Source organism: Impatiens glandulifera, chromosome 3 (genome assembly GCF_907164915.1).
Source record: "Impatiens glandulifera chromosome 3, dImpGla2.1, whole genome shotgun sequence".
NCBI classification, from domain to species: domain Eukaryota; kingdom Viridiplantae; phylum Streptophyta; class Magnoliopsida; order Ericales; family Balsaminaceae; genus Impatiens; species Impatiens glandulifera.
The window spans coordinates 2,528,454-2,556,078 of NC_061864.1; the positions used below are offsets into that span (position 1 = coordinate 2,528,454).

The 27,625-nt window shown below is 31.2% G+C and overlaps 3 protein-coding genes across 3 annotated transcripts; all 3 read left to right on the forward strand.

Annotated features, from left to right (window-relative positions):
- The first annotated feature begins 3,779 nt into the window (after positions 1 to 3,779).
- On the forward strand, positions 3,780 to 13,699 carry LOC124929228 (DDB1- and CUL4-associated factor homolog 1). The gene is made up of 14 exons (XM_047469528.1): positions 3,780 to 4,125; positions 5,257 to 5,338; positions 5,475 to 5,591; positions 5,674 to 5,852; positions 5,931 to 6,828; positions 6,946 to 7,043; positions 7,144 to 7,567; positions 7,654 to 8,250; positions 8,335 to 8,514; positions 8,727 to 9,266; positions 10,324 to 10,434; positions 10,739 to 10,857; positions 10,972 to 12,547; positions 12,701 to 13,699. Exons 1-14 carry the CDS (start codon positions 3,896 to 3,898, stop codon positions 13,415 to 13,417), a joined length of 5,868 nt encoding a protein of 1,955 aa, XP_047325484.1. The 5' UTR covers positions 3,780 to 3,895; the 3' UTR covers positions 13,418 to 13,699.
- A 690-nt stretch (positions 13,700 to 14,389) lies between these two features.
- On the forward strand, positions 14,390 to 17,668 carry LOC124928862 (probable LRR receptor-like serine/threonine-protein kinase At4g31250). Its single transcript, XM_047469112.1, has 3 exons — positions 14,390 to 15,032; positions 16,143 to 16,742; positions 16,884 to 17,668. The coding sequence occupies exons 1-3, from the start codon at positions 14,390 to 14,392 to the stop codon at positions 17,666 to 17,668; spliced, it is 2,028 nt and encodes a 675-aa protein (XP_047325068.1).
- Positions 17,669 to 18,480: 812 nt separating this feature from the next.
- LOC124928863 (U-box domain-containing protein 35-like) lies at positions 18,481 to 22,046 on the forward strand. Its single transcript, XM_047469113.1, has 7 exons — positions 18,481 to 18,487; positions 18,699 to 19,152; positions 19,243 to 19,491; positions 19,581 to 19,899; positions 19,985 to 20,515; positions 20,621 to 21,409; positions 21,978 to 22,046. The coding sequence occupies exons 1-7, from the start codon at positions 18,481 to 18,483 to the stop codon at positions 22,044 to 22,046; spliced, it is 2,418 nt and encodes an 805-aa protein (XP_047325069.1).
- Positions 22,047 to 27,625: the final 5,579 nt, after the last annotated feature.

Consider the following 27,625-nt stretch of genomic DNA (forward strand, 5'->3'; position numbering starts at 1 on the left):
ATATGCAATTTTATTATTAATATTTTAGTCATAATTTTATAATGTTATTCAAATTCAATTCAATAGAAAGTTATCACGTTTATTATTTATTTAATTTTTTTTAGAGATATAAATATTATTTTTTTAGATCCTATGTTAATAATAAAATATGAACCATAAATTTATATGTTGTTAAAAACTGTCTTTAAAATTTAATTTATAATAAAGTGTTATTGTTACCGTTAATTTTTTTATTTATTATTTTTTGTATATAAAGATCTTATTTTTATAATTGAATTTTGATAATAAATTTATTAAATAAAATTATACAACGAGTTATTTGGTTTCTTATAAAAAAAATTTGAATAGAGTTATCTACACAATACACTATTTATTGAGAATGACTCTTAAAATATTTTAAAAAAATAATATATTTTAAAGTATTGTCATGATTTTTTTATTGTAATTAATTGTAAAAAAATAATTTATAGTTTTTTATTTTATTTTATTTTATTTTAATTAGATTGATCTTTTTTTTTTCTTTTAGTTTCATCAATTTAATATATTTAGTTCAAATTTGTTTATTTTATTGATATAAATAAAATAGAAATAATATAACAAATATAAAATTAATATACATCAATCAAGATTAAAAATAAAATTTGTAAATTAAAAATTAGTTTTTCGTTATACTTAACCAAAAATGTAATTTATTTTTTCGATTTTTCTTTACCCAGACGTAGGGGTGTTCAACCGACCGGTTAACCGGTTAAACGGTTCCGATTAAGACCGATTTTGTCTTTTATTTTACAAACCGATTAACCAACCGTTAATGGTATCGGTTTTACCGGTTCTACCGGTTTTGGTCGGTTCCGGTCGTTTAACCGGGTTTAACCAAAAACCGATAATTCAATTTTTTAAATTAAGTAATAAATTTTGAAATGATTTTTTTTAATTATTGTTTGGACTTTCCTATTATATTATTCTCAATCATTTTTTTTCTATATTATAATATATTTTATTAATATATTTAAAAATATATTATAATATTTTATTTTATTGTAACAATATAATATATTTTATAGTTATTTTGTTTAACTATTTTGATTTTGTTAACTTATAATTTTAAGCTATTGCATCGTTATAAAAACAATTTTACATATTTTAATGAAATTATTTAAGTTTGTTTTTAATTTATTTTGTAAATTTACTATATAAATTATAGCAATATTTCAATAAAAATTATAATTTAAAAAAAAAAGTTTATAAATTATTAAATATTATTTATAAAATAACTAATACAAATTATAAAATATATAATTAAATTATTACCGGTTAAACAGTTAGAAAAATAGGTAAACCAAACCGTTTAACCGGTAAAAACCGCTTAACCGAAACCGCTACACCGATTAACCAATAAATCGTTAAAATAAAATCGGTTAACTATCGGTTTGGTTGGGTTATCGGTTTTCCAATTTTTTTTGAACAAACCTACCCAGACCGCAACTCAATCTCCAAACCCATATATGCTTCCAACTTTTTTTTTTAATTTGAAAATTAACACAATCTTACTTTTCAAACTCATAATATGTTGTATTTTATACGGATTAAATCCTACAAACTACTTTTTTGAGTTAATGGTAATATAATTAATGAAATTTCATGTTCGTATTATTTGATACTTTTCAATAAGACGTGCAAGTAATACAACTTGTTATCAACAAAATAATGAGAAAATAATTTTATCAATAACAACTGGGAGTAGTCAATGTGTCATAGTGATATCAACTATGAAGTGTCAACTTAAATAGATATAGGTGAAAATATGTCAATAGATGATAGAACACCGGTTAAATATATATATTTTTTTGAAATTGAATTTGACTATTTTGAGAATATCAATTTGAAGTTTTGAGTTTTTATTTTATTAAATTCCGTTTAAATATTTAAAATATTTCATCACAATTTATGTGATTTGTTCGTGAGTTAATATCAATAATTATTTTCATAAAAATATCATTAAAGGATAAAACAAAAATATAATTAAGAATAAATGTGTAGGCAATAGGAAAAAAAATGGTGTTTGCAATTACAACGAAAATATGGAGTTTGTAAAACTTATCAAGATAACAAAAACTTATTAATCTCATGCTTAGAAGGTAGACCATGTTTAAGCAACTTACAGTGCCCAACAGGCCAAGACACATAGTAGGTGTGAAAATATAAATTATAATTATTTTAGCAAAATAACTTAGTTACATAAGTCCTGTACTTATGAATGCAACTGCCCTTCATTAGTCCATATGTGTTGCTAGAATTGGATTATGGCTTCCATTATTTTGGAAAAAAAAAAAGACAATAATAAATTTTAGCAAATTATCCCAGGGGTTGAAAATAGAAGAAATGTAGTCTGTTTATTTATTTAAGATTCAAAAGTTATTAAAATATGAAAGTGGGATTGTCCAACAATAGATAAACATAACAGAAAAATAATTGAAGAATTGAATTGATTAATTAATTTCACTTTTTTCATCCTCTAATTTTAAAATTTCAGTTAATAAATGACATTTAAATTAAAAAATTTCATTGTTACAAGATCAAATGGGTAGGGTGGATTTTTTTACACTAGAAAAACATAACAAAAAAAATATTTCGAATTTAATTAATGAACTAATTTCACATTTTTTCATCTCTAATTTTAAAGTGTTAATTATTTACATTTTTTAAAATTAACTTGTTAGCAAGTAAATAATATTTAAATAAATAATGATATTATCAAAAAAAAAATTAAGGGTTTTTCTCTTTGAAATTTTTAAAAAATCCAATCCAAATTAATTTTTCAATCAATCACTTCTCAACCATCACATCACTCATTTCATTAATTAAAATATCAAAATATCCTCTATTTTAAATTATTATTTATTATTTTATTTATATATATTAATAACTGTAAGTCTTTTTACCAAAAAATAATTATTATCTCCTTAAAATCATAACCAATTATTGTTTTTTTCTACTTCTAGGTTTTTAAAAAAACCCAAATCCGAACAAGGCCTAAAGGAATAACGTCAACTTTTTTTACACTAAAAAACTCTAACAAAAAAAAAATTGAAATATTGAATTGATTAACTAATTCACTTTTTTTTATCTTTTAATTAGAAAGTTTTAATTATTTATATTATTTTAAAAATAATTTGTCATGTCAATAAATGATATTTAAGAAAAATAATTACTTCCTTTTTACTAATTTATGCATTCGCATTTCAATCCATATCAACATTTAATTTTTAATTTTTAATTTTGAACTGTCAAATCATTCTGTCAAAAAAAAAAAAAAAAATCCAAATTAAAAGTTTACATCATCAAGTCAGTGTGTACCTGAATGTGCTTAGATTTTTATTTTTTATATTTCTTGAGACTTGACTTGAGAACTTATTATATGCTTTTGTAAATTAATGTATTAATCAAATATTTTTATTCCTTTCAATTTTTTTTACAACGTAAGTGCCAAGCTTTAATAGCAGATAACGACAACTTGCACAGTAATTAATATTGTAAGATTGTGAGAATTTTATTGTTAAAATAGTTAATTATTAAATAATTTACTAGAAAAAAAGTAAAAAAGTTTTAAAGTTGGTGATATATTTATTTTCATTTTAAAATGGGTAAACCTCATACGTAGGGCCGAGTCCGGCCCGAATAATGACTCGGGTTCAATTGAGATCGTTCCAGAATCGAATCCTTATATATAAAGGCTAGAGCACCGAAAGGGGTTTTCATTAGGCAGTCTCCTCCCTCTCTCTTCTTCTTCTTCTTCCTATAAACTTAGAACCAGAGAACGAAAAGAACAGCGGCCGGAGGGGCGCAAACTCCTTTTCTCTCTCTCTATCTTCTTTCTATCTCCTCTGTTTGCTATATGGACGCCGCCATGGATCAAACCGCAGCCGCTGGAGATACTGCTCCGACAAATTCACCACCGCCGGCTCCAACATCGGCGGAACAAGAGGAGCAGGAATCGACTACTGAAGAAGACAAGTTATTCGTCAAAGCGCAGGAGCTCATGGACAAGATCACCGCTTCCTCTGATAACCCTAATCCTAATGTTCTTCACGCCCTCGCCTCCATGTTGGAAACGCAAGAATCCAGGTTCATGTCGCGCCTCTACTTTTTATACGCTCTCTTATCTTTTTATACGTCTTGAGTACAATTACACAACCATACAACCAATATAAAAGACCGTTGATGAACTTTGCGATTGATCATCATTTCATTTCTCTTAATTGTTGTCTTAGTTGTGTAATTATTTTCATATGTGTTAATATGACATCATCGTTTGACACTCGTCGCAGTTAAGATACTACTTGCAACGATTCATTAAAGAGTTACTTCATTTTGTTAGTTATTTTGTCAATGACGTTTTTAATGTTGAAAAACTACTGCCTTTTTGGTTTTCGACATTTACCTACTTTCTGGTGGTTGCACGTGGATGAGAAATGATTACTGAATTAGAGGGTTGATTCTGGAAGTATCACGTTTTCAAGGAGATAAATGTCTGCCTCACTCCCTCTAGGAAAGAAGATACAATGAATTAGAAAATGTATATCCGTCATATGTTTTATTACAAGTAAGAGACATTGCCTGATACTTTGCGGAAGCCGGAATCTGTTTTTGTATTGCAATCCATTGCAATGTTGATTCCAACTCTGAAATGAGACATTGTTAGTATTAGAAACAAGTAGTTATAGTTTGAAAACAGCTGTGAAGTAGGGAATGTAGGCCGGCAGGCATATCAACAACAGTACAATCTTTATGTGTCTGTGCTATTTCTTTGTTTTTCTCCTTTTATTTTGATGTGGGGTGGGTTGTGGTTGGTTGCATTTGTATGTGGATGTGTGTTTTAATTTCAGGGTTGTCTGCCAATCAAATACCTTACCTATGTACATCTCGTTTTAGTAACTGGACTCTAATCTAGCTTTGGGACTTTACTAAATTAGGTATACTATACCCATGTAGTATAGTTAGTCACATGAAAATATCAATGCTGTATTCATTGTTCCACTTGTGTGACTCTGGCACAAGTATTACACTAGCAAGAAAGTTTGATTGCTTCATGGATTTCATAGCATGTTAACAAATTATTCAATGCGCATGTTTTTGTTTATTTACATGTGTTCTTTATTCGATCTCAGCTGAATCTAGAATTACATTTTTATATAGTGGCAACAATTGACATGTATTATTTGTTTATGTATGTCCTGCTGCATCTTGCAAGTATAGGTATATGGAAAAGACAGGCCATTCTTCTTTGAACAATGCCAGAGCTTCTCACACTGTTGGAAAGTTGGGGAACTTAATTCGGGTAATTTGTTTTGATTTAAGTATGCTTCATTCCCTAATACGTCATTATAGTAGAATTATGCGTGCTTCTGAATTTTGATTGAGATAAATGAAGGCACCAATCATACCTTTTCTTCTCATTCATTCCCTATGAACAGGAAAATGACGAATTCTTCGAGTTGATTTCTCTTAAGTTTCTTTCAGAAACTAGATATCCGGTGTCTGTTCAGGCTGCTACTGCAAGGCTCCTTTTTAGCTGTTCACTCACTTGGATGGTAAGTTAGTTATTGGCTTCATCTATTCAATGAAAAACTACCTATATATTTGGTAAATTGATTGAGTCCAAATGTTGTACAGTATCCACATGCATTTGAAGATAATGTTCTGGACAAATTTAAAAGCTGGGTAATGGATGATATCTCTAGATTTTCTGCTGAAGATCACAACTCAAAGTACGAGACAGGTACAAAGAGGCCCTCACACTCTGAGATATTAAAGGCCTTCTCTACTGGTCTTTTGGCTGTGTGCTTGACAGGGTATGCTCCTTGAGGATCAATATTATTGCAATTTATTTGCTATACTGAGATTGACCATATTTGTGGTTTGTGCAACAGGGGTGGTCATATAGTGGAAGATGCTTTAACGTCAGGCTTGTCAGCCAAATTGATGAGGTATCTCCGCATTAGGACTCTAGGTGAGATAAGTACTAGCCAAAAAGACTCTAACGTTATTGCGGAGAGCAAACCTTCTGCTTCTTGTACAAGAGGAAGAGAAGAAAACAAAACTAGATTACGTCAAGCATCTGAGATATCTATCAGTGATGCTCCTAGGATTGTTGAAGAAGGGACTTTAAACGATCAAGGTGCTGAAAGAGATTCTGAAAGACGTCATGCAGTCGTAGACAAACATCATCTTGATACTGGAGAACCACCAGATAACATGGCTGAAGACCTCGACACATGTGATGATCTGGATGGAGATGGTGAAAATAGACGGCATGGTCGAGAATCACGTGATGGGAGGATAAGGATTATTGATAAGAATACTCAATCCAGATCTACACGTGAAGAAGATATTGATGAAAGTTCTAGAGACGAGCTTTCAAGGCGCAGGACAAATCGTTCCTCTACAAAATCTAGAGGAAAGGCTAGATCTGGTGATGACGTTCTGGAAAATGAACAAGCCTTGACCTCTCCAGCTTCTGGAAGTAGATTTGGAAGTCAAATGAAGAACACCAAAGACAGAAGCATTAACAAAACCCTAGATCTTAAAAGGCCTGCAGATTCTAAAATAGCAATTGGAAGATTCACTTCGGATGGTTTTGTAATAGAAAGAGATGAAAATGATGAGTGCTTCCAAGGTTGTAAATTTGGCTGTAGGGATATCACTGATCTTGTGAGGAAAGCTGTCCGTTCTGCAGAAGCCGAAGCTAGAGCAGCCAATGCACCTGCAGAAGCCACCAAAGCAGCTGGTGATGCTGCAGCTGAAGTTGTAAAAAGTGCTGCTTTAGAGGTTACCACACTTTCTCCTTCATGATGCTTTTGCCCAGTAGGGAACAACTAGAAATTGAATAACTAGTTATTTAAATTTTATGTGTCACTGAAGTTCTATTAATTTGTATGTTCACAGGAACTGGAAAAAAGTAATGATGAAGAGGCTGCCTATATGGCTGCTTCAAGAGTTGCATCTACTGTTATTGATGCTGCTAGTGCTGTTGAATTCTCTAGGTTAGTTATCACGTTTCTTGTGCTGTACTTGTGAATATGAATAATATAGTCAGATGCTTTAACTTGTATTTACACTTTCTTACTATCTGGCATGTTGTAGGATCTCAAAGGGGGTTGTTGCTGATACGACTATTGGGAACAGCACTGAACCAGAAAAAGTAGAAGAAGATGAAGAATTTTTTATTATCGACTATGACTCCCTTGCGAAACTTAGAGAAAAGTTCTGCATACAGTGTCTGGTTGCACTAGGAGAGTATGTAGAGGTTCTAGGCCCTGTACTGCATGAAAAAGGGGTGGACGTGTGTCTCGCCTTACTACAACGGAGTTTGAAATATAAAGAGGCATCAAAGATTGCAGATCTCTTACCTGATGTGTTGAAGCTGATCTGTAATTTGGTTGCACATAGAAAATTTGCTGCTTTGTTTCTTGACCGCAATGGGATGCAAAAACTGCTCGGTGTACCAAGAGTTATGCAGACTTTTGTTGGTCTGTCATCTTGTTTATTTACCATCAGTTCTATTCAGGTAGTACTTTATTACTGTTTATCTAGACAATTAATTTTGTTAATAACACTTGTTACTCATTTCATATTTGTGACATGATCTTTCAGGGAATAATGGAACGCCTATGTGCTCTTCCTACAGATATTGTTCAACTAGTCGTGGCACTAGTTCTTGAACTTCTACATTGTCCCCAGGACCAGGCCAGAAAAAATGCAGCCTTAACCTTTTCAAATGCTTTTGTTTTTAGAGCAGTTTTGGATGCATTTGACAGCCAGGAAGGGTTACAAAAATGTTTGAGTCTTTTACAAGATGCTGCTTCTGTAAGATCTGGTGTTACGGGTGCTTTAGGATCTTCCTCGGGATCGCTTCGCAATGAGCGGTCTCCTGCAGATGTGCTGACATCCTCAGAGAAGCAAATAGCTTATCATACTTGTGTTGCATTGCGACAGTATTTCAGGGCACATCTTCTTCTCCTTGTGGATTCAATTCGTCCTTATAAAGGCAGCCGGAGTGGGGCAAGGAACTTTCCAGGTGTTAGGGCAGGATATAAGCCACTTGATCTAAGTAATGAAGCTATGGACGCTACATTTCTTCAGATACAGAAGGACAGGAAACTTGGTCCTGCATTTGTGAGAGCTCGCTGGCCTGCAGTAGACAAGTTTTTGGCTTCTAATGGGCATGTAATTTTGCTAGAGTTATGTCAGGTATTTGACTTTATGGATTGGTGTGGTTGCTTGTTGCAGTTTTTGCTACTTCCCTTCCTTTTAATTTACTTGTGCTTTTTGCAGGCTCCAACTGTGGATCGTTATTTGCATGACTTGTTGCAATATGCATTGGGTATTCTGCACATAGTTACACTTGTTCCATATAGCCGTAAACAAATTGTGAGTGCCACTGTAAGCAATGATCGACTAGGCATAGCTGTTATTTTGGATGCTGCCAATGGCGCTGGTTTTATGGATCCGGAGGTAGACAATTTATTTATGCTTGTTGCCATTTGGACACACTTATGTTTCGAATGTTTCCAGATTCAATTTTATTTTTGTCTCTGTCTATGACTAAAGTTTGTTTCCATATAATATAAACAATCGTGTGGCAAATGAGGGTATTAATGTACTTGTTCTTGTGTTTGTATTTTGCTTCAATTGTTATATCTGCTATTTGTACATTTTTTTTGCAGATAATTCAACCCGCATTGAATGTCCTTGTGAATCTTGTTTGCCCACCACCTTCTATAAGTAATAAACCACTTGTTGCTGCACAAGGTCAGCCTTTGTGTCGAGATGGGCCTCCTATGGAGTCTAGAAATTCCGAAAGGAATGTCCAGGATAAAGCTATTAACTTGCCTGGCCAGAATGAGCCTAAGGACCAAAATGGAGAGTCTAATGTGCAAGATCAAGGAGGCTCTGCAGTACGTGCCACTTCAGGTGCTGGTGGAACTTCACAAACACCTGTAGCTTCAGGATTAGTTGGGGACCGTAGAATATCTTTGGGTGCTGGATCTGGTTGTGCTGGTTTAGCTGCACAACTTGAACAATGGTTCCGTCAAGCAAGAGAAGCTGTTCGCGCCAACAATGGTATAAAGGTTCTGCTTCAACTACTCCAGCCACGGATAGTTACACCGTCTGCTGCTCTTGACTGCCTTCGTGCTCTTGCATGTCGGGTCCTTCTTGGTTTGGCTAGAGATGATGCTATTGCACACATATTAACAAAACTCCAGGTAAAAAATATTAATGATTATTGGTGTCCTACAATTGCTAGGGTTTTGCATGTAGGAAGATTCCATTAGAATTTCATGTTTAGTGATATTTATATTCCTTAAACCTATTTGGCATAACTTTTTTTTAGTATGGCATATAACAAATTTTAATTCCTTGAATTATTTCTATTTGGACTAGATATTTTTCATTCCCTTTTATTGTACAATATAAATGTACAGAGTACAAGTTATCATGATAAATTTTCTTATACATGCAACAACCTATTGTGGAGCCGGAGCTTCTGTGCATTATTCATTGCATCTGATGCTTATACTGTAGCAGTACTTGAATTGATCCTATTGAATAAATGCCTCTTATCTCAGCTCAACCATGACCCATTTGGAAACACTTTCTGGGCCTGGATCTGGATCTATGAGAAATGGTCAATAAATTAAAACACTTTTTTCAATTAAGTATCTCATTTGATGTGGATCCTGATGAGATCCTGTGTGGAAACAGTACTTAGCTACACATAACCAAAGTATTATTACAGTTTCTCATCTAAATCCGGATCCAGTTCTAGTTCTAGATCCAAAATGTTTTTCAAATGGGCACGATCTTCTAGTTTTTCTTGCATGGTTTTCTTGTGCATTGAAAACAGAAACTTATCAGTCTTTTTCACTGCTGTGTGTGATCTATGATGTAAATTGTTATTTCCAGTTGTCCAGATTGCTCAGTTGTGGTGGCCTGCATGTTCTGTATTTTCTTCTTTTTCTTTTTCTGTCATTCACCCTTACAGCGAATCCGCAACTTTCAAATATACCTAACCGCAGTTTAGTAATGCTGTCGCATAATGAATATTTGTATCCAAAATAAAAATCTCAAAAGGTTTATCATGAACTCTTGTCTGCTCTCTTCATATTTATCAGGATGGAGGGAAAAAATCACATTAATTGACGTGCTTATAAATTTTCTTCCTTTGTTAATGTTTTGTCCTTTGTTCTTCATTTGAATGTGGATGAATATGGTACATCATCTGTGGTGTGTTCATACTGATGAATTGTACATGCTTGACAGGTGGGTAAAAAACTGTCGGAACTGATTCGAGATTCAGGCAGTCATGCATCTGGATCAGAACAGAGTAGATGGCAAGCGGAACTTGCACAGGTGGCCATTGAACTAATTGCGGTGAGCTTCTTCCTTTCTTTAGTAGAGTAACATCTTCTAAAGGCTTAGAACTTTTGTTTTCGTTTCATTAATCTTTTTATTTGTTCGTCATGCCACATAATTTTGTAGAATATCTACTAGATTTTGTAGAAGATACAAATCTCCATTTGGAAGCAATTTTTAAACCCAACAGAAATAAGTTTAGTTTCCAAACTGTTTCTGTATCCATGTCCAAAATAAAAGTGTTTGCAAATGGGGATGCATGAAACCTTTGATATAATAGCGATCTGCAGAATACAAAACTTATTGGGATACTGTGTTACAGGTTGTAACTAATTCTGGACGGGCAAGTACATTAGCAGCTACCGATGCAGCTACATCTACTCTGAGACGTATTGAACGAGCTGCTATAGCTGCGGCCACGCCAATCACTTACCATTCTGGGTAGATTTTGACTCCCATGGATTTTCCATTCTTTCTATTATATATATATATATATATATATATATTTCTTTCTGTTTTCGTGATTGGTGTTTATTATTATTATGGTACTTGCAGAGAACTCCTACAACTTATACATGAACACTTACTGGCCTCTGGTATGGCAACAGCTGCAGCTGCATTACTCAAGGAGGCTCAGTTGACTCCTCTACCTCTTTCAGCAACATCATCGTCGTCGTCTGTCGTGCATCAATCACTTACTCAAGATACACTTCCTATCCAAATTCACTGGCCATCTGGTCGTACTCCAAGTGGTTTCTTGTCTAATAAATTGGAAACTCCAATTCAGGACGAAGACTCCAGGATGAAGTGTGAGCCCGATACATCTTCAAAGAAGAAATCTATTGTATTCTCGCCCAGCCTCAGTTTTCCATCAAGAAATCACACTCCCTTGCATGATTCTAATCTCGCATTCACTCCTAAATTTGGCAAGTCCTCGAAAAAGCCTCCTACTGCATCCGGAGGTGAAATCCCGTCAGCATCATCTACTAAGAAAACTACAATGGATACTGAAATGCATTTCAAAACGCCGATCTTACTGCCAATGAAGCGAAAGTTAACAGAGTTGAAAGAGATTCAAGCACCGGTAGTGAACAAGCGGCCCAACATCGGCGAACAAGGACTTAGATCACCTGTCTTCTTAACTCCCAGTAGTTCACGTAAAACTGGTCTAGCTCCAGATGGCGGCATATTCTCTACACCGACTTCTCAAGGACGATTGTTGACACCGTATAGCAATAATCTGGCAAAGAGTATGGACGAGACCCCGCACTTAACAGAGACTCTTCAACCTATACCTGCCGAAAGGTTAACTCTAGACTCTATTGTTGTTCAGTATCTGAAACACCAGCATCGTCAGTGTCCAGCTCCAATTACCACTCTACCCCCACTCTCACTCCTCCATGCACATGTCTGTCCCGAACCCAAACAAAACCTAGACGCTCCCGTAAACATAACCGCACGGCTGAGCACTCGCGATTTCCGAAGTATGTACGGCGGGATCCACGGGAATCGCAAGGACCGTCAATTCATCTACAGTCGGTTCAGGCCATGGAGAACTTGCCGCGATGACGCCACTTCTCTTCTCACGTGCGTTTCCTTCCTCGGAGACTCGTCGCAAGTTGCTTGTGGCACGCATAATGGCGAGCTTAAGGTTTTTGATTGCGATAGCAACAACGTGCTGGAGAGTTGCAGTAGCCATCAGTTTCCTTTGACGTTTGTTCAGTCGCATCAGTCTGTGGAGACACAGCTGATTTTGTCGTCGAGTGCTCATGACGTCAGGTTGTGGGATGCGGCGTCTGTTTCTGCCGGGCCTAGACACTGTTTCGACGGATGCAAGGCTGCGAAATTTAACAACTCTGCTTCTTCGTTTGCGGCGCTATCGCCGGAACCTTCTAGAAGAGAGATTCTATTATATGATGTTCAGACTTGTCAGTTGGAATTGAAGCTATCTGATACATCGGCCATTTCTTCGGCCAGAGGCCATGCATATTCTCATGTCCATTTTAGCCCTTCAGATTCAATGTTACTTTGGAATGGAGTATTATGGGACCGAAGAGGTTCTGGCCCTGTCCACCGGTTTGATCAGTTTACTGATTACGGTGGTGGTGGCTTTCATCCATCTGGAAACGAGGTAAGTTCATGGTTTAGGTACTTGTGTTTAGTTTATATCATTTAGATGATGTGATAGGAAGACCTTCTGCCATGATAATAGGTTATCATTTTTGTTTAGTTTTCATTTCTTTAATTAAAGAGTGGTTAAGAATCTTATTCTGCCATGGTACAGGTTATTATAAATTCGGAGGTTTGGGATCTGCGAAAGTTCAGGCTACTTCGAAGTGTTCCATCCTTGGATCAGACCATGATAACGTTTAATGCAAGCGGCGATGTGATCTATGCAATTTTAAGGAGGAACTTTGAGGAAATAACGTCGGCCTTCAATACCCGTCGTGTGAAGCACCCTCTATTTCAAGCTTTCCGCACTGTAGATGCGGTCAATTACTCCGACATCGCAACTGTTACCGTGGACCGCTGTGTGCTTGATTTCGCCACCGAACCGACGGATTCCTTTGTTGGATTGGTTACAATGGATGACCCAGACGGGATGCATTCTTCCGCTAGGGTTTATGAAATCGGCCGTCGCAGGTCGACCGACGACGACTCCGATCCCGATGATGCCGAGACTGAAGAGGACGACGATGAGGATGATGATGGGGACGACGAGTCGCTTTTGGGGCCCGACATTGACGGGGATGGTGATAGTAGCGATGGGGATGATTTGAGCAATGATGACGACGACGATGGTTTGAGCGATCTCGATGATGACGACGATGATGATGGGGATTTCTTGATTGATGATGTGGATATTGACGAGGATGGCGGGTTGTTGGAAATAATAGGTGGGGGTGGTGACGAGGATGATGATGAGGACGGTCAGGATGACGATGATTCCATTAGTAGCGGAGATGAAGATGATTTTGTAGATTCAGGATTCGGGTTCTGAAGAGAAGAGGAGGAGATCATGTAAACCTATACAATCATTATCCAATCATGTAAGTATATTTTAGATGGGAGTTTTAGAAAGGAGGAGAGTAAAAGATTTATTGTTCGCATTTGAAGTTATGCTATCAATTTGGGTTATGATTTCACCTTTTTTTTCACATTATTTCGTCCAACAATGGAGCATTTTTGAAGAGGTTTTCAATTTTGATTTTTTAAGCTAGTTATATGTGTTTGTTCGACTAAGATTGTAACGTTTTAGTCTTCATTTTGAAACATTTGTGTATTTTTTGATGAGAATTTTTTTTATTTGAGAATTTGGATGGGTCTATTAGTCAGTTAATTTTTCATACAATTGGTATGTGCTATATATTTACATTTTATTTGGAGAGAGTAAAAAAATACATTTATTTTAAATTTTATGTTTTAATATAAAATATTTGTTTTTTTTTATATATTATTAAGTTTGTTATATTATCGACTAAATATTATATGAGTTCAGTTCGAACTTATCAAAATCAAGCTCTTGTCGAGTTTTTACCTAACGTATCGAGAGTGATCAGAGTTATTTATTTGTAGCCCTAATCTGGATAGTTGGTTATAAACCATGATAATAACTCCCACTTGAAAAACTTTCTTTTGTCTAGAGCCAATGTTTTTGGTAAAAAAGACAGCTGTGGCCATGAAAGCAATGAAGATTGTAAACAATTGGAATAATGCAAATTCTTAGTCTTAGCCGCCAAAAAAACAATAGGGAATATCTCTGCCTATTGAACAATCCAATGTTAACTTAATTATAATCCAACATCAAAATCAAGGCCGGCCATTTGTTGCCTTGTTTCATTAATTTCAACTTCTCTCTCCTTTTCCCTTTTTATGTGACCTTTTCTTTCAATCTCATTTCTCAAAAAACATTGATCATCATCTTCTCAAACATGCCCATTTAATTGTTGTTCCATTCACGAGACCCATCAAAATGGGAATTAGAGAAACTCTGTCACTTCTCATCTTTCTTGTGTTCATCATCTCTTCCGCGAACTCTGATCAAAGGAATACCCTTTTAACATTCAGATCATCTCTATCCAACACCGCCGCCTTATCCAACTGGAATGCCAACACAAATATTTGCCAGGGAAACATTTCAATCTGGAAAGGCGTGATTTGTGTCGACGATGCCTTGTTTGGTTTAAGGTTGGAGAATATGAGTCTAGGGGGAAATATAGACGTTGATTCACTTTCCCAAGTTCAAGGCTTGAAGACTCTGAGCTTAAACAACAATAGCTTCACTGGCTACATTCCGCCGGTGTACAGAATTGGAGGTCTACGGGGGATTTTCTTGTCGTATAACAACTTTTCCGGCGAGATTCCAGATGGGTTTTTTTCAGGGATGAATTCTTTGAGAAAAGTTGACTTGGATCATAATGGGTTTGTTGGGAGAATACCGAAATCATTGGCGGGTTTATCGAAAGTGAGGGAGGTGAAACTTAATGATAACCAATTTCAAGGAAGAATACCTGATTTCAAGAACAGGGATGGAATTTCATTAAATTTCACTAATAATAATTTGGAAGGCCCTATTCCTAAAAGTATGAAATCCATGGATCCAAGCTTGTTTGCAGGTATGTTTGTTTTAACTTATTATGTCTTATTTTTCTAGATTATGAATATACAAACTCAATATCTAATACTAAGAATATCATGATTTAAAAGTGATAATCATACATTCAATTCTCAATAAGAATATTATGATTTAAATTAGCAATCTGGGTCACTAACATTTTATTGTAAATCTTTTATTGGGTGGGTGTAAATAATATATTTTTGATACATTGAATTGAATGAAGAATATCTACTACAGTATAAACGGAAATGTTACATTTTTTTTTAATTTGTTTCCCTAACAGCTCACAACTCGTATTTTTATTTAATGATATATATATATTTCTCATTCTAACTAAAACATATATTTTTTAGTAGTAGAATGCACGTTGACAGTTGCCATCCGTAATTAATATTATATTTGGATTAGTTAAATAGAGTATTCTTTTAAAAAAATTAAGAAAACTTTTAAATTTTATAAGGCTGTGTTAGGTAAATTTTAAATTCGAATTGAGGTTTGTAATTTTATTATTATTATTATTTTTTTTTTTATATTTGTTAGATCATTTAAGATTAAAAATTAAAATTATAATTCTAATGAAATTCAAAACAATGTGATTTTATAATTCTTAATTTCATTTTTTATATCAAATTTGTAATTCCAATATTTATTTATTTTAACCAAAATTTATCATTTATAAAATTGTTAACGTGTTGAACCTATAGTGTTTCTTATATATATATATTTTTTAATTTAAGAAATTAATGTGTTAAACCTATTTTTTTTTTAATAAAAAACTTTTAACTTTGAGCTTATAGATTCTGTAAAATTATAATAATATAAATTTAATTTGTTTTTTTATAGTATTTTAAAAATTAAGAATTAAAATTAAAATTACAATTCTATAATTTTTTTAAACATATGAATTGAATTGAAATTAATAATAAATTTTGTGAAATCAAATTAGAATTATTATATAAATTTCAATTCCCATAATACACGGCCATAAGGGTTCATTATACTTCTATGTTCTATGTACAACAATTACAATAATATTGGAGTTGAAATCTTATATATTAACTTTCTCATGAAGAGAATTAACAAAAAGAAAATTCTTTTGCATAAATAGGAAATCCAGGATTATGTGGTAAACCACTACAAACAAAATGCAAGAAGAAATCAATTACAAAACTACTCCTCATCGTCCTTTTCGTGGTACTAGCCGTGGCCTCCATAGCAGCTCTAACCATGGCATTCCTTATCTTCCGCAAGCGTAGAAGGTCTTACTCGGCCGAGCCAACCAAACTAGGCAAAAAAGAGATAAAAGGAGTCAATTGTTGTTACAAAGGGAGTTCACGTGGGGCGGTCCAAGACCATAGCCCGGACACATACAAGAAGGCTCATCAAAATGGGAAACTCCAATTCGTGAGGAACGACAGTGATAATTTTGAACTTGGAGAGTTGTTGTCTGCCTCGGCCGAGGTCTTAGGAAGTGGGAGCTTTGGATCGTCGTACAAGGCCACGCTTTTCAACGGTAGAACCGTGGTGGTTAAGAGATTTAGGCAGATGAAGAATAATGGGAAAGAGGATTTCAATCAACATATGAAGAGGCTTGGAAGAATCTCACACCCTAATTTGTTGCCTCTCATTGCTTTCTACTATAGAAAAGAAGAGAAGCTTCTTGTTTCTGATTTTGCTCTCAATGGTAGCTTGGCTAGCCATCTTCATGGTATGTTCATTCCCTTTCCTTTTAATTACTTCACTTTAATATATGCTTTTTTAAGTAGAAAAATCTTTTATTGAAAAAACTATGTTAATACAAACATTAATATCTTAATTTGTCCATGCATGCATGCAAAAAAAAATGAAGGGAATAGTAGAGGGAAACAATCAGGGCTCGATTGGCCAATGCGTCTAAAAATCATAAAAGGAGTAGCAAGAGGACTTGTCCACCTCCACAAAGAGCTTCCAAACCAAACACTCCCTCACGGCCACCTCAAGTCCTCAAACGTTCTCCTCACCTCCGACTTCACCCCACTTCTTTCCGACTATGCCCTCGAGCCGGTACTCAACAAAGAGCACGCCCAAAACTTCATGGTAGCCTACAAGTCGCCCGAGTCCTCGCGTAACAAGGGAGGACTCGGACACAAAACCGACGTGTGGAGCCTCGGGATCCTAATTCTCGAGGCTCTAACAGGTCGGTTTCCAGCAAACTACCTTAAACAGGGGAGGGGAGCCCATGCTGATTTGGCGTCGTGGGTGGACGCGGTTGTGAGGGAGGAGTGGACGGGGGAGGTTTTCGACGCGGGGATGAAGGAGACGAAAGACGGGGAAGGTGAGATGCTGAGGTTGTTGAAGATTGGAATGTGTTGTTGTGAATTGGATGTGGAGAAGAGGTGGGATTTGGGAATGGTTTTGAGTAAGATTGAGGAGCTTAAGGAAAGGGATAGTGAGGAGTTTGATTCTTCAAGCTATGGAACAGAAGGTGATCTTTCATCATATAACTCTTCTTATAATAATCATATTCATCATCATGATAATATTGATAATGGTAATAAGGATCATGATAATGATGATAATGATGATGGAGATGATGATAAAAGTAATAAAGGTCTTACTGATCATGAAGATTTCACTTTCTCTGTGCAAAAGTGATTAAAGTGAGGGGTTTGAATTAATTTGGAGTAATATTATATATTGTACTTTTTTTTCTCTTCTTCTAATTCCTTTTTTGTAATTTGTTTTGGAAATATTGTCTAATTAACTACATTTAATATATTAATTTAATGTGTAATAATTATTATGATTTTTAAAAAGTTGAGATTTCTTGATTTTAATTGTTAGTTGATTTTTGTTTTTAAAGAAAAAAAAAATTATGATTTCTAATATTTTAATTCAAAATGTAATATAATAAGGAAACGACATTATAAACATATAAATCAACCAACAAGATGAAAATAGAAAAAACAATGAGAATGAGAACAAAATTGAAGGATAAAAATAACAAAGTTTAGAGCGCCTAAAACCAGAAGTAAGAGTGAACAATTCTTTTTTTATGAGTGAGAATTCGCATCACATCAAATGAGTGAATTTTCGTTAAAGATAATTTTATTTTAAACAAACTTCCCATCATTTTAAACCCTTGAAAATGGTCCTGCATTCATTTCCATCAAAATATGTTAAACAAAATGTTTGTAAATAAGCTTAACACATTTTAACTAAAGTCATCCCCATTTGTTTAGGAATATTATTTTTTACAAATATTTGAAACTAGAAAATAAATAAATTGTGAACAAATATTTGAAACTAAAGTCATCCTCATTTTAAGTTATCTCTTATTATTATTATTCAACCACAATAGAGCTAAAATTCGGGGGTGATAATAATAATTTAAAATTTGATAATGGTGAAGAAATATTATTATTATTATTAAGAAGATATCAACGTTAGATACAGTGAATAGCTAGATGGATGGTTAATCGTTCAACCTCCTGAAATTATGGATAGATAGAGAGAAATGGAGAAGAAATTGCTCCCTTTATTTCTTCTACAAGTAATTCCATGGAAATAAAATCAACACGACGACGACGACCGGGATCTTCCATTAGCCGCCGGAAAAGTAAAAATCTTGGAACAGAAACAGAAAATTAAGAAACAAGAATGTTGAAATTATGAACTATTGAAGGTAGAGAGAATAATAAGGAAATGAGTAACAACAAATTGGTGGCTGTAGCTGTAGACAAAGATAATAAAGGGTGCCAGATTGCCCTAAAATGGGCCATAGATAATATCCTTATCAAGGGCCAAACACTCGTCTTGATTCATGTCAATTCCTCCAAATCACAAGGTCACACACATTTCAAATTACCTTTTATTAAAAATCATTCATTCAATTCAATTCTATTCTATTCTATTGCAACAGGAGGAGTACAACCAAACAATCATGCTTCTTCTGATCAAGAACATTATGTCAAAGAATTCTTCCTTCCATTCCGCTGTTTCTGCACCAGAAAAGAGATCAAATGCTTCGAAGTTATGCTTCATGATACCGATGTAACCAAAGCATTAGTAGAATATGTTGCTCAATCCGCCATTGATGTTCTTGTCATGGGTGCTACATCCAAAGGCGGCATTCTCAGGTACAAAAAAAAATAAAAACATTTCTTAATTAAACTCATCCCCAAATTCTTAAGTTTTTGTTTGTTTGTTTGTTTGTTTGGTACGAGAAGGTTCAAGTCCACTGATGTTCCAAGTAGTGTATCTAAGAATTGCCCAGATTTCTGCACCGCATATGTCATCTCAAAAGGGAAGATTTCATCCACTCGGGCAGCCTCTCGAACCGCCCCTCAAGTCTCCCAACTTCGCAGTCAAATCCTCAATCAATCCTCCGAACAATCCAATTCTTCCGCCAGCTTAAGTTCTTCGAGATCACATTCTCAGACTCTGGCAAATAATATGATAATTGATGGACCCATAAAGTAAGTCAAAATTCAAACTTAGTAATACCCATCAATTCAATTCAATTCAATTTGAATTGTGAATTGAATTGATCATAACTTAACTTCAGGTCGATCTTCACCCATCGGAAGGATGCAAATTCGAGGTCATATGGAGGAGGAGGAGAGTTCTCTGATTTCGGAACATCGATGACATCCAGCTCCAGCCGATCAAATACAGAGATCTCTTTTGTTTCCGGACGTGATAGCTTTGAAAGCAATAGGATGCCTACTACATCTTTCATTTCAAACATGTCAGATGACGATGCAAGAGAAAGCTTTGAATCTTTCAATCATGGACGGAAATCAACTGAATCCATGACGCATAAACACACTCAATCCTTCGATGATAGTGAGAGCGACGTATCACCTTCATCATCGCAAGAAGTTGTAAGTAAATCGAGTGAAGATCCGATCCTATATATGTTGTCGTTAGTTTCGATTCTAAAAACTTGATTAATCAATCATCTATCAGGACGATGTTGATATTGAAATGAGAAGGTTGAAACAACAACTGAAGCAAACCATGGAGATGTACAGTTCGGCATGCAAAGAAGCACTGACGGCTAAACAGAAGACGAAGGAGCTTCAACGTTGGAAAACTGACGAGCAACAAAAGATGGTAGAGATGAGATCAGCCGAGGATGCCGCATTGGCGATGGTCGAAAGGGAAAAGGAGAAATCTAAAGCCGCCATTGAACATGCCGAAGCAGCTCAGAGGATCGCGGAAATCGAAGCGCATAAGAGAATAAACGCTGAAATGAAACTGCTTAAAGAAGCTGAGGAGAAGAACAAAATGATTAGCAGATTGAATCAGACAGACATACGTTATAGGAAATACTCGATCGAGGATATAGAGAAATCTTCAAATTTCTTCTCCGATTCATTGAAGATCGGCGAAGGCGGTTATGGTCCTGTATATAAGTGCATGCTCGATCACACGCCTACAGCGGTTAAAGTCCTTCGTCCTGATGCAGCTCAAGGAAGATCACAATTTCAGCGCGAGGTAGATCGATCCATCGGTTAGGGTTAGGGTTTAGGGTTTAGGGTTTTCCTTTCTTAATCAAACACTAATAACAGTTCGAATTATTCTTCTTCTTCTTCTCCACAGATTGAAGTGCTAAGCTGCATAAGGCATCCGCATATGGTTCTCCTCTTAGGAGCTTGTCCAGAATACGGTTGTCTAGTTTACGAATACATGTCAAACGGAAGCTTAGAAGACATTCTCTTTCGCAAACGAAACAATCCACCTCTAACATGGCAACAGAGATTCAGAATCGCAGCTGAAATCGGATCAGCCCTGCTGTTTCTCCACCAAGCAAAACCCGAACCGATAGTTCATCGCGATCTAAAGCCAGGAAACATCTTGCTGGATCAGAACTACGTAAGCAAGATCAGTGACGTAGGGTTAGCTAGGCTAGTCCCACCGTCAATGGCAGATAATGTGACTCAATACAGAATGACATCAACAGCTGGAACGTTTTGCTATATAGATCCGGAGTATCAACAAACAGGAATGCTTGGAGTAAAATCAGATATTTACTCGTTAGGGATAATGTTTCTACAGATAATTACAGCGAAAGCTCCGATGGGACTTACTCATCAAGTTGAAAGAGCCATTGAGAAAGGGACTTTTGAACAGATATTGGATCCGGAGGTGACGAATTGGCCGGTTGAGGAGGCGCTGTTGTTTGCGAAGATTTCACTACAGTGTGCAGAGTTGAGACGGAAAGATAGGCCCGATCTAAGCAAGGTTGTGATGCCGGAGCTTGAAAGATTGAGAGATCTCAAAGATAATTCCGACGAGGACGCCGTGCCGTCGGTGTATTCAGGATTTAGTAGACGCAAGGAAGAAGACAGCATGGGATCTGCAGATAACAGTCAAGTTTCTATACCCAATGTAAGTGATCTCACAATCTGTTCAAATGAAAACGATTTTCAAATAAAACTAACTACATATCTTAGCGGGAAAACTATTCAAAATTTTAAACAGTATTTAATAATTAGAAATTCATTTTTTATTTTCCAATTTTAAACCAATATGAATTCAAATACATTTTCGATTTTGATATTATTTCAACTCAAAAACTGAATTATTTTTTTATTATATAATATATAATTTATTACATATAATTAAATAATTATATAATATATTTAAAAAATTAAATTCAATCCAATTCAATTTCAGTTCAATTTTATAAGAATTTATTTAAATTTATTTCAGTTTTCAAATTTACTAAAAAAATAAAAAATTAGAACCGCTCGAGAACCAGAAGACTGAATCAATAAACACTACTAGATAAAATTATGTTTTGCCAAAACTTTTTTTTTTATAAATTAGAGAGCAAATAGTAAATTAATTTTTTTTTTTAAAATGAAGAAATTAGGTGTTAATTTTTTTTAATTAAAAATTCAAATGAGTCAATATTTTGGGTTAAAAAGTTTTAAAAAATGATTTGATATTGCAGGATGAAATAATGAGCCCATTTATGCGATCTGGGTATGACAGCTCGCAATACAGCTCTAGCACAACGTAAACTCTACTATGGACATTATTATTAAGGTTCTTTTTGAACTATCTTTACTGGTTCAAATTTAAGTAGCCATGTATAAATAGCTAAAATGGCTTATAATTTTTTTTGGGTAGTCCATGTACATTATATTAATATATTTTTCGTTATATACATTACTATATTTATAAAGTTATACTTTTCTTTACTATATTTATAAAGTTATATTTTTCTTTTATAAACTAGTTAATTTTAAAACTTCAACATCAATTCTTGACACTTTTGAGAAAAATAAGGAACACTTAAACATTTTTCATAAAAGTTTATAAAATAATTGTCTTGTAAATATTTTTCATAATCATAAGCTAGGATGAAAACCTTCTTCAATTAGTATTGTTATTTTTTATCTAAGATATAAAGGCTTTAATTAAACTTCTCTTAATCAATGTGGGATTAAGGAAGACATTTTAAATAATTCAATGACCTATTTGGAGACACTGTAAAATAAATTCAGCCACTAAAAGATATTGTTTACCAAAGTTGCAGCATGGGTTCGCATTCCATGACCGTATCTTGAGTGCTTTTAAATTTTATTTATCTCTCATAAACGAATTGGAAAATGTATCAACTGAAATGAAGTCTTTTCACCTGCAACATGACATATTTGCGTGTTGTTAGCGGCTATATTTAGAGTTTTTCAGAATTAGAGAAACGTTTGTATCTTACTGTGATATACTTAGACAAAATATATATTTTCAACAAAATTATTACATTTTTTCGTCCAAATTCATTTCTATCTCCAAATATAACAAGGTTTTAAATAATTACATTTCATTATGGTTATTGTTTCCTAAATCAAGATTGATTCTTCATTGTAGTTTTACTTGACATTGACATTTCTAAAGTTGTTGACTTTTTATTTGAATTCCATATTTTACTTCCAACATTCTTAATGATTTTTCCATTTTGAAAATATACATGACAAAAGTTAATTCCCTATTTTGTATCATTTTTAGGATTAAAGTGAGCTTAGTCTGAATTTGACATCATTTCTATCTTTTCAAATTCAACTGTTAGTGAAGCAAATTAAGGAAAAGAATAAATAATTAAATGTTAAAATATTTGTAAGTAATGATAAAAATATCACAAATTAAATAAACAAAATATTATTCACAAATTAGATAAAAATCAACACTAATTATTCCTCCCAAAATTGATATTATAACATATTTCAACCACATGTGAAAATGACCTAGAGAAATTCAATTATTTTGAATTATTCAATACGGTTTAATTGGTACACAAAAATTAATGAGCTAATTATTTTGAATATTGTTTAAATATATCAACAATTTCTTATTCATCAGACTCAAATAAAAACAGAAAAATATAAATAAATTAATTATTTCACTATATATAGACACCAAATATATTCATAATAATATGTGATTTATCATCAATAAAAACATTCATCCCATAATTGTCTACTTACTTTATTATATATATATATTATAAATATACTCTTATATTAATAATACTAAAAATTATAATTTAATTTTTAACTATATAAAATATACATTTCAATAACATATTATTTTTAACTAAATGAGTGAAGATAAAAGTGAATATTTTTTAAACTTTATATTTAAACAATAAAATCATATATATATATATATATATATATATATATATATATATATATATATATATATATATATATATATATATATATATATATATATATATATATATATATATATATATATATATATATATATATATATATATATATATATATATATGACTACAACTAATAATAAGATTATGATCTACTAACACTTTTTCATTATTCCATTTTTCAAATTAAAATAATATTCATACATACGTACCAGTGTTGGGTTTTACATTCTACTAATTTACTTTAAAACAATACAAAATAATTAGATTTTTAGAAATATGTGATTTCCATTGTTTATAAGATGGTTGTTAAATGATTAAACTTTTTATTAATATAATATAATAACTTATAATTAATCAATAAAAAAATAGTTAAAAGATATATATATATATTTTATATATATATATATATATATATATATATATATATATATATATATATATAAACTAATTCTTCAACTCTTTATAATATTTTTAACAACACACTTATACTAATATTTAGAATAATAATCATAACAACTCTTAAAATTTAATATATATATATATATATATAAAATATTTTGAATAATAATTAAATATTAGAATAATTATATATAATAATATTATTAAACAAATTAAATTTAAATACTAAATTATTATTTAAAATAATCTTAATTAAATTTAAAATAATAGATTAAAGGTAAATATTTTAAAAAGAAAAATATAAAAAATAATAGGTTACCACTCACTTGATTTTAAAAGCACGGCACGGTAACGTGCTTATCTATAATTTAACAAGACTTAATCATCGAATAGATCAATTTAACTAATTACAAATTATCTATACATGAATTGTATAGTATAAAATTATTTAGAAAATAAAATTTATTTTATATTTAAATTAGTTTTTATATATGTTCAGGTGTATATACTTTCTGTCTGTTAGTCTCAAATTTGTTCAGTATTTTTTTCTCTTTTATTTTATAATAATAAAATTTATCTATTTTCTTTCTAAATTATTGAATTCAAATTTAATGTAAACATAATTCCTATAGTTTAGGTCAAACTATGATCACTTTATTACTAATATATTTTCTCAAAAAAATAGATTTATTTGTTCAGTATTTTATACCATAATAAATGATTTTTAATTGAAAGTCGCTTAAAATTTAATTTTATTATATTTTTAAAAGTTTTTTAATTTGTTTTAAACTAGTTAAATTAATATTTTTCAATTTGATATACACTAAGCTGTGAATAATAATTGAGTTTATAATACCTATACCTGTTTTTGCATTTTATGACACATTACCATTAATATTAAGTCTTTTCTTAAAAGAAGTTCAAATTAAAATAATTATTAATATTTATTTTATATTTTATTTTTCAAAATAAGTATTTGAATATTTTATACCTAAATTCAACATAAATAAAATAAGAATTCTTAAAAAAACAAATCAAATTATTAGTTTTTTTTTTCATTCACTATTTGCCCAAGTTTAATTTTCTAAGGAATAAAGAATAAAATTATATAGTTTAAAGTTATTTAGAAACAAAAATGTATTTTATACTTTTAAGTAAAAATAATTAAAATAAAAAAATGCTTAAAAAAACTCTAACTTGGTTTTAGTATATTTTAAATTACAGTTTTCATATATTTTTTACAAATATTTGAAACTAAAAAAATGATTTATATTCATATATAATCAATAAATATCATATATGAGTTAAACATTATATATTTTTTCAAATTATTTTATATTTATGATTAATCATGTTGATGAGTCATTTTGTGCCTATTAACAACAATTTGATTCACTCAGCACAATTTAGTTGTAGGATTATAATAAATATTATATATATATATATATATATATATAATTAAAAAATATATTAAATATTTTTTTACTCCAAAAATAGTTACTAACTTTTTTGAATTAGTTAATTAAAATAATTTGAATATTTACAGGTTTATAATTTATAGTTATCTAGGGACTGGAATGTATTGCATACCTAAATTCAACATATATTTAACTCAATTTTCTCTGACAAGTTAACCCAAATTTAACTTAAAAGAATAATATTGTATAATTTAAAGTTATCTAGGAACTCAAATATATTTTATATTTTAATTAGAAATAATTAAAATAGAAAAATGTTTTAGAAAAAACTCTAATTTGGTTTTCATATATATATATATATATATATATATATTTTAGTTACAATTTTCATATTATATTTTCACAAATATTGAAAACTAAAAAAATAAAAATTGATTTGTGTTAATATTTATATATAGTTAATAAATAGCATATATATATATATATATATATATATATGAGTTAAACATTATATATTTAAAATCATTTTATATCTATGATTAATCGTGTGAATTGGCCAAAGTCCTTTTGTGCCTATTAATACAGTGTGATTTACATCACAATTTAGTTGTCTAATTTTAATAAGTATTGTTTTAATATATAAAAAAGTAATTAAGAAAAATTATATTAAATAATTTTATTTAATTTTTGTATAATATGTATTCCAAAAATAGTTACTGACTTCTGTATCATTTTTGTTTGTTAAGAGTTAATGTCCATGATCGTTTATATAAAATAACTAAAAATCAGTTTTATAAATATAATTTTTCCTTTTTTAATTCATTTGATAACTTTTATAAGATTTGTGTATACACTGAAGATTATAAATCAGTTTACACTAATAACTAATATATTTTACAGAAAAAATAATTATTATTTTTTAGAGTTAATTTGTAACAAGCTTAAAGTTTAAATATATAAGAATTAAATATTTCACATAATTAGTTTTATTTTCTAAAAAATTAAATATATAAAAAATAATTTTATTTTTATTTTTATTTTTAATTTAAAAATTGTGATGTATTGTGTTATAAAAAGTATTGACTAATTATTTAATCTAAACTATTTATATTATTATCATTATGTTTTAGTATATCCTGTGCTTTTAAAAATAATCATTAATAGTTTATATATATATAAAGTTAATATTTGTATTTTATATTTTATTTTTCAAAATAAAAGAAAAATGTTTTATAGTTAATTAAGATCTGAAATAATATATTGACTACAGTGATAAATAAATAAGAATTAAAATACTTATATTTATATATTATTATTAAATATTATATTTAAAATGATTTTTATTTAAAATAAATTATTCCACAAGCATAGCATCACAACATATTTTTTTTGAACTTAAATATTTTCAGAAATGTTATATTATATTATTTTTCATTTAAGATTTTTATATATATTTCAAAATAAATAATAAAAAAAATTACACAAAATTAAAAAAAAAAAATTAATTAATTTTTTTTAACTATAGTCAACTCTATAAAAAAAAACAATTATTAAAAAAATGTTATAACTTTTATTTTACTATATTTATTCATTATCAAATTATTCTATTAATAAAAGTATTATTATACATAAGGGATGTTAACATTTTGTTTTTTATTTGAATTTTAAATAGCACCGGTTAAAGTTAACGATGGTTTATATAGAATAACATGATATCAATTTACAAACACTTATTTTTTTTTTTGGTAAGAGATTTGTTATAACTAAATAATTTTTAATTTAATATATAATACTTTGCTATCATAAATCAATTATTTTTTCCATTTTTTTTTATATCTGAATCATCACATTTATTAAAAGAATATTAAAGTATAATTAGTTTTAATTTAGAAGTTTTAATTTTAATTTTTTTTAAATTAAGTAAATAATATTCAATAGTTAATTTTTATTTCTCGTGTCTGCCCTGTGCCTATAGTATAAAATAATTATTAATTAATTTGGTTTTATAAAAATGAAAATTAAATTAAACAGTAAAATTATACTTTTTTTACAATCTTAAATGCTAGTTAAACTATAAACAAGTCATGTCACCTGTGTTTGACACAAGTA

Coding starts and splice junctions, on each gene's coding strand:
- LOC124928863 (XM_047469113.1), top strand. Junction 20,516..20,620: donor GATCACAATTTCAGCGCGAG/GTAGATCGATCC, acceptor TCTTCTCCACAG/ATTGAAGTGCTAAGCTGCAT. Junction 21,410..21,977: donor GTCAAGTTTCTATACCCAAT/GTAAGTGATCTC, acceptor TTGATATTGCAG/GATGAAATAATGAGCCCATT.
- LOC124929228 (XM_047469528.1), top strand. CDS start 3,896: ATGGACGCCGCCATGGATCAAACCGCAGCCGCTGGAGATACTGCTCCG. Junction 6,829..6,945: donor TAAAAAGTGCTGCTTTAGAG/GTTACCACACTT, acceptor GTATGTTCACAG/GAACTGGAAAAAAGTAATGA. Junction 8,251..8,334: donor TTTTGCTAGAGTTATGTCAG/GTATTTGACTTT, acceptor TGCTTTTTGCAG/GCTCCAACTGTGGATCGTTA.
- LOC124928862 (XM_047469112.1), top strand. CDS start 14,390: ATGGGAATTAGAGAAACTCTGTCACTTCTCATCTTTCTTGTGTTCATC. Junction 15,033..16,142: donor GGATCCAAGCTTGTTTGCAG/GTATGTTTGTTT, acceptor TTGCATAAATAG/GAAATCCAGGATTATGTGGT. Junction 16,743..16,883: donor CTTGGCTAGCCATCTTCATG/GTATGTTCATTC, acceptor AAAAAAATGAAG/GGAATAGTAGAGGGAAACAA.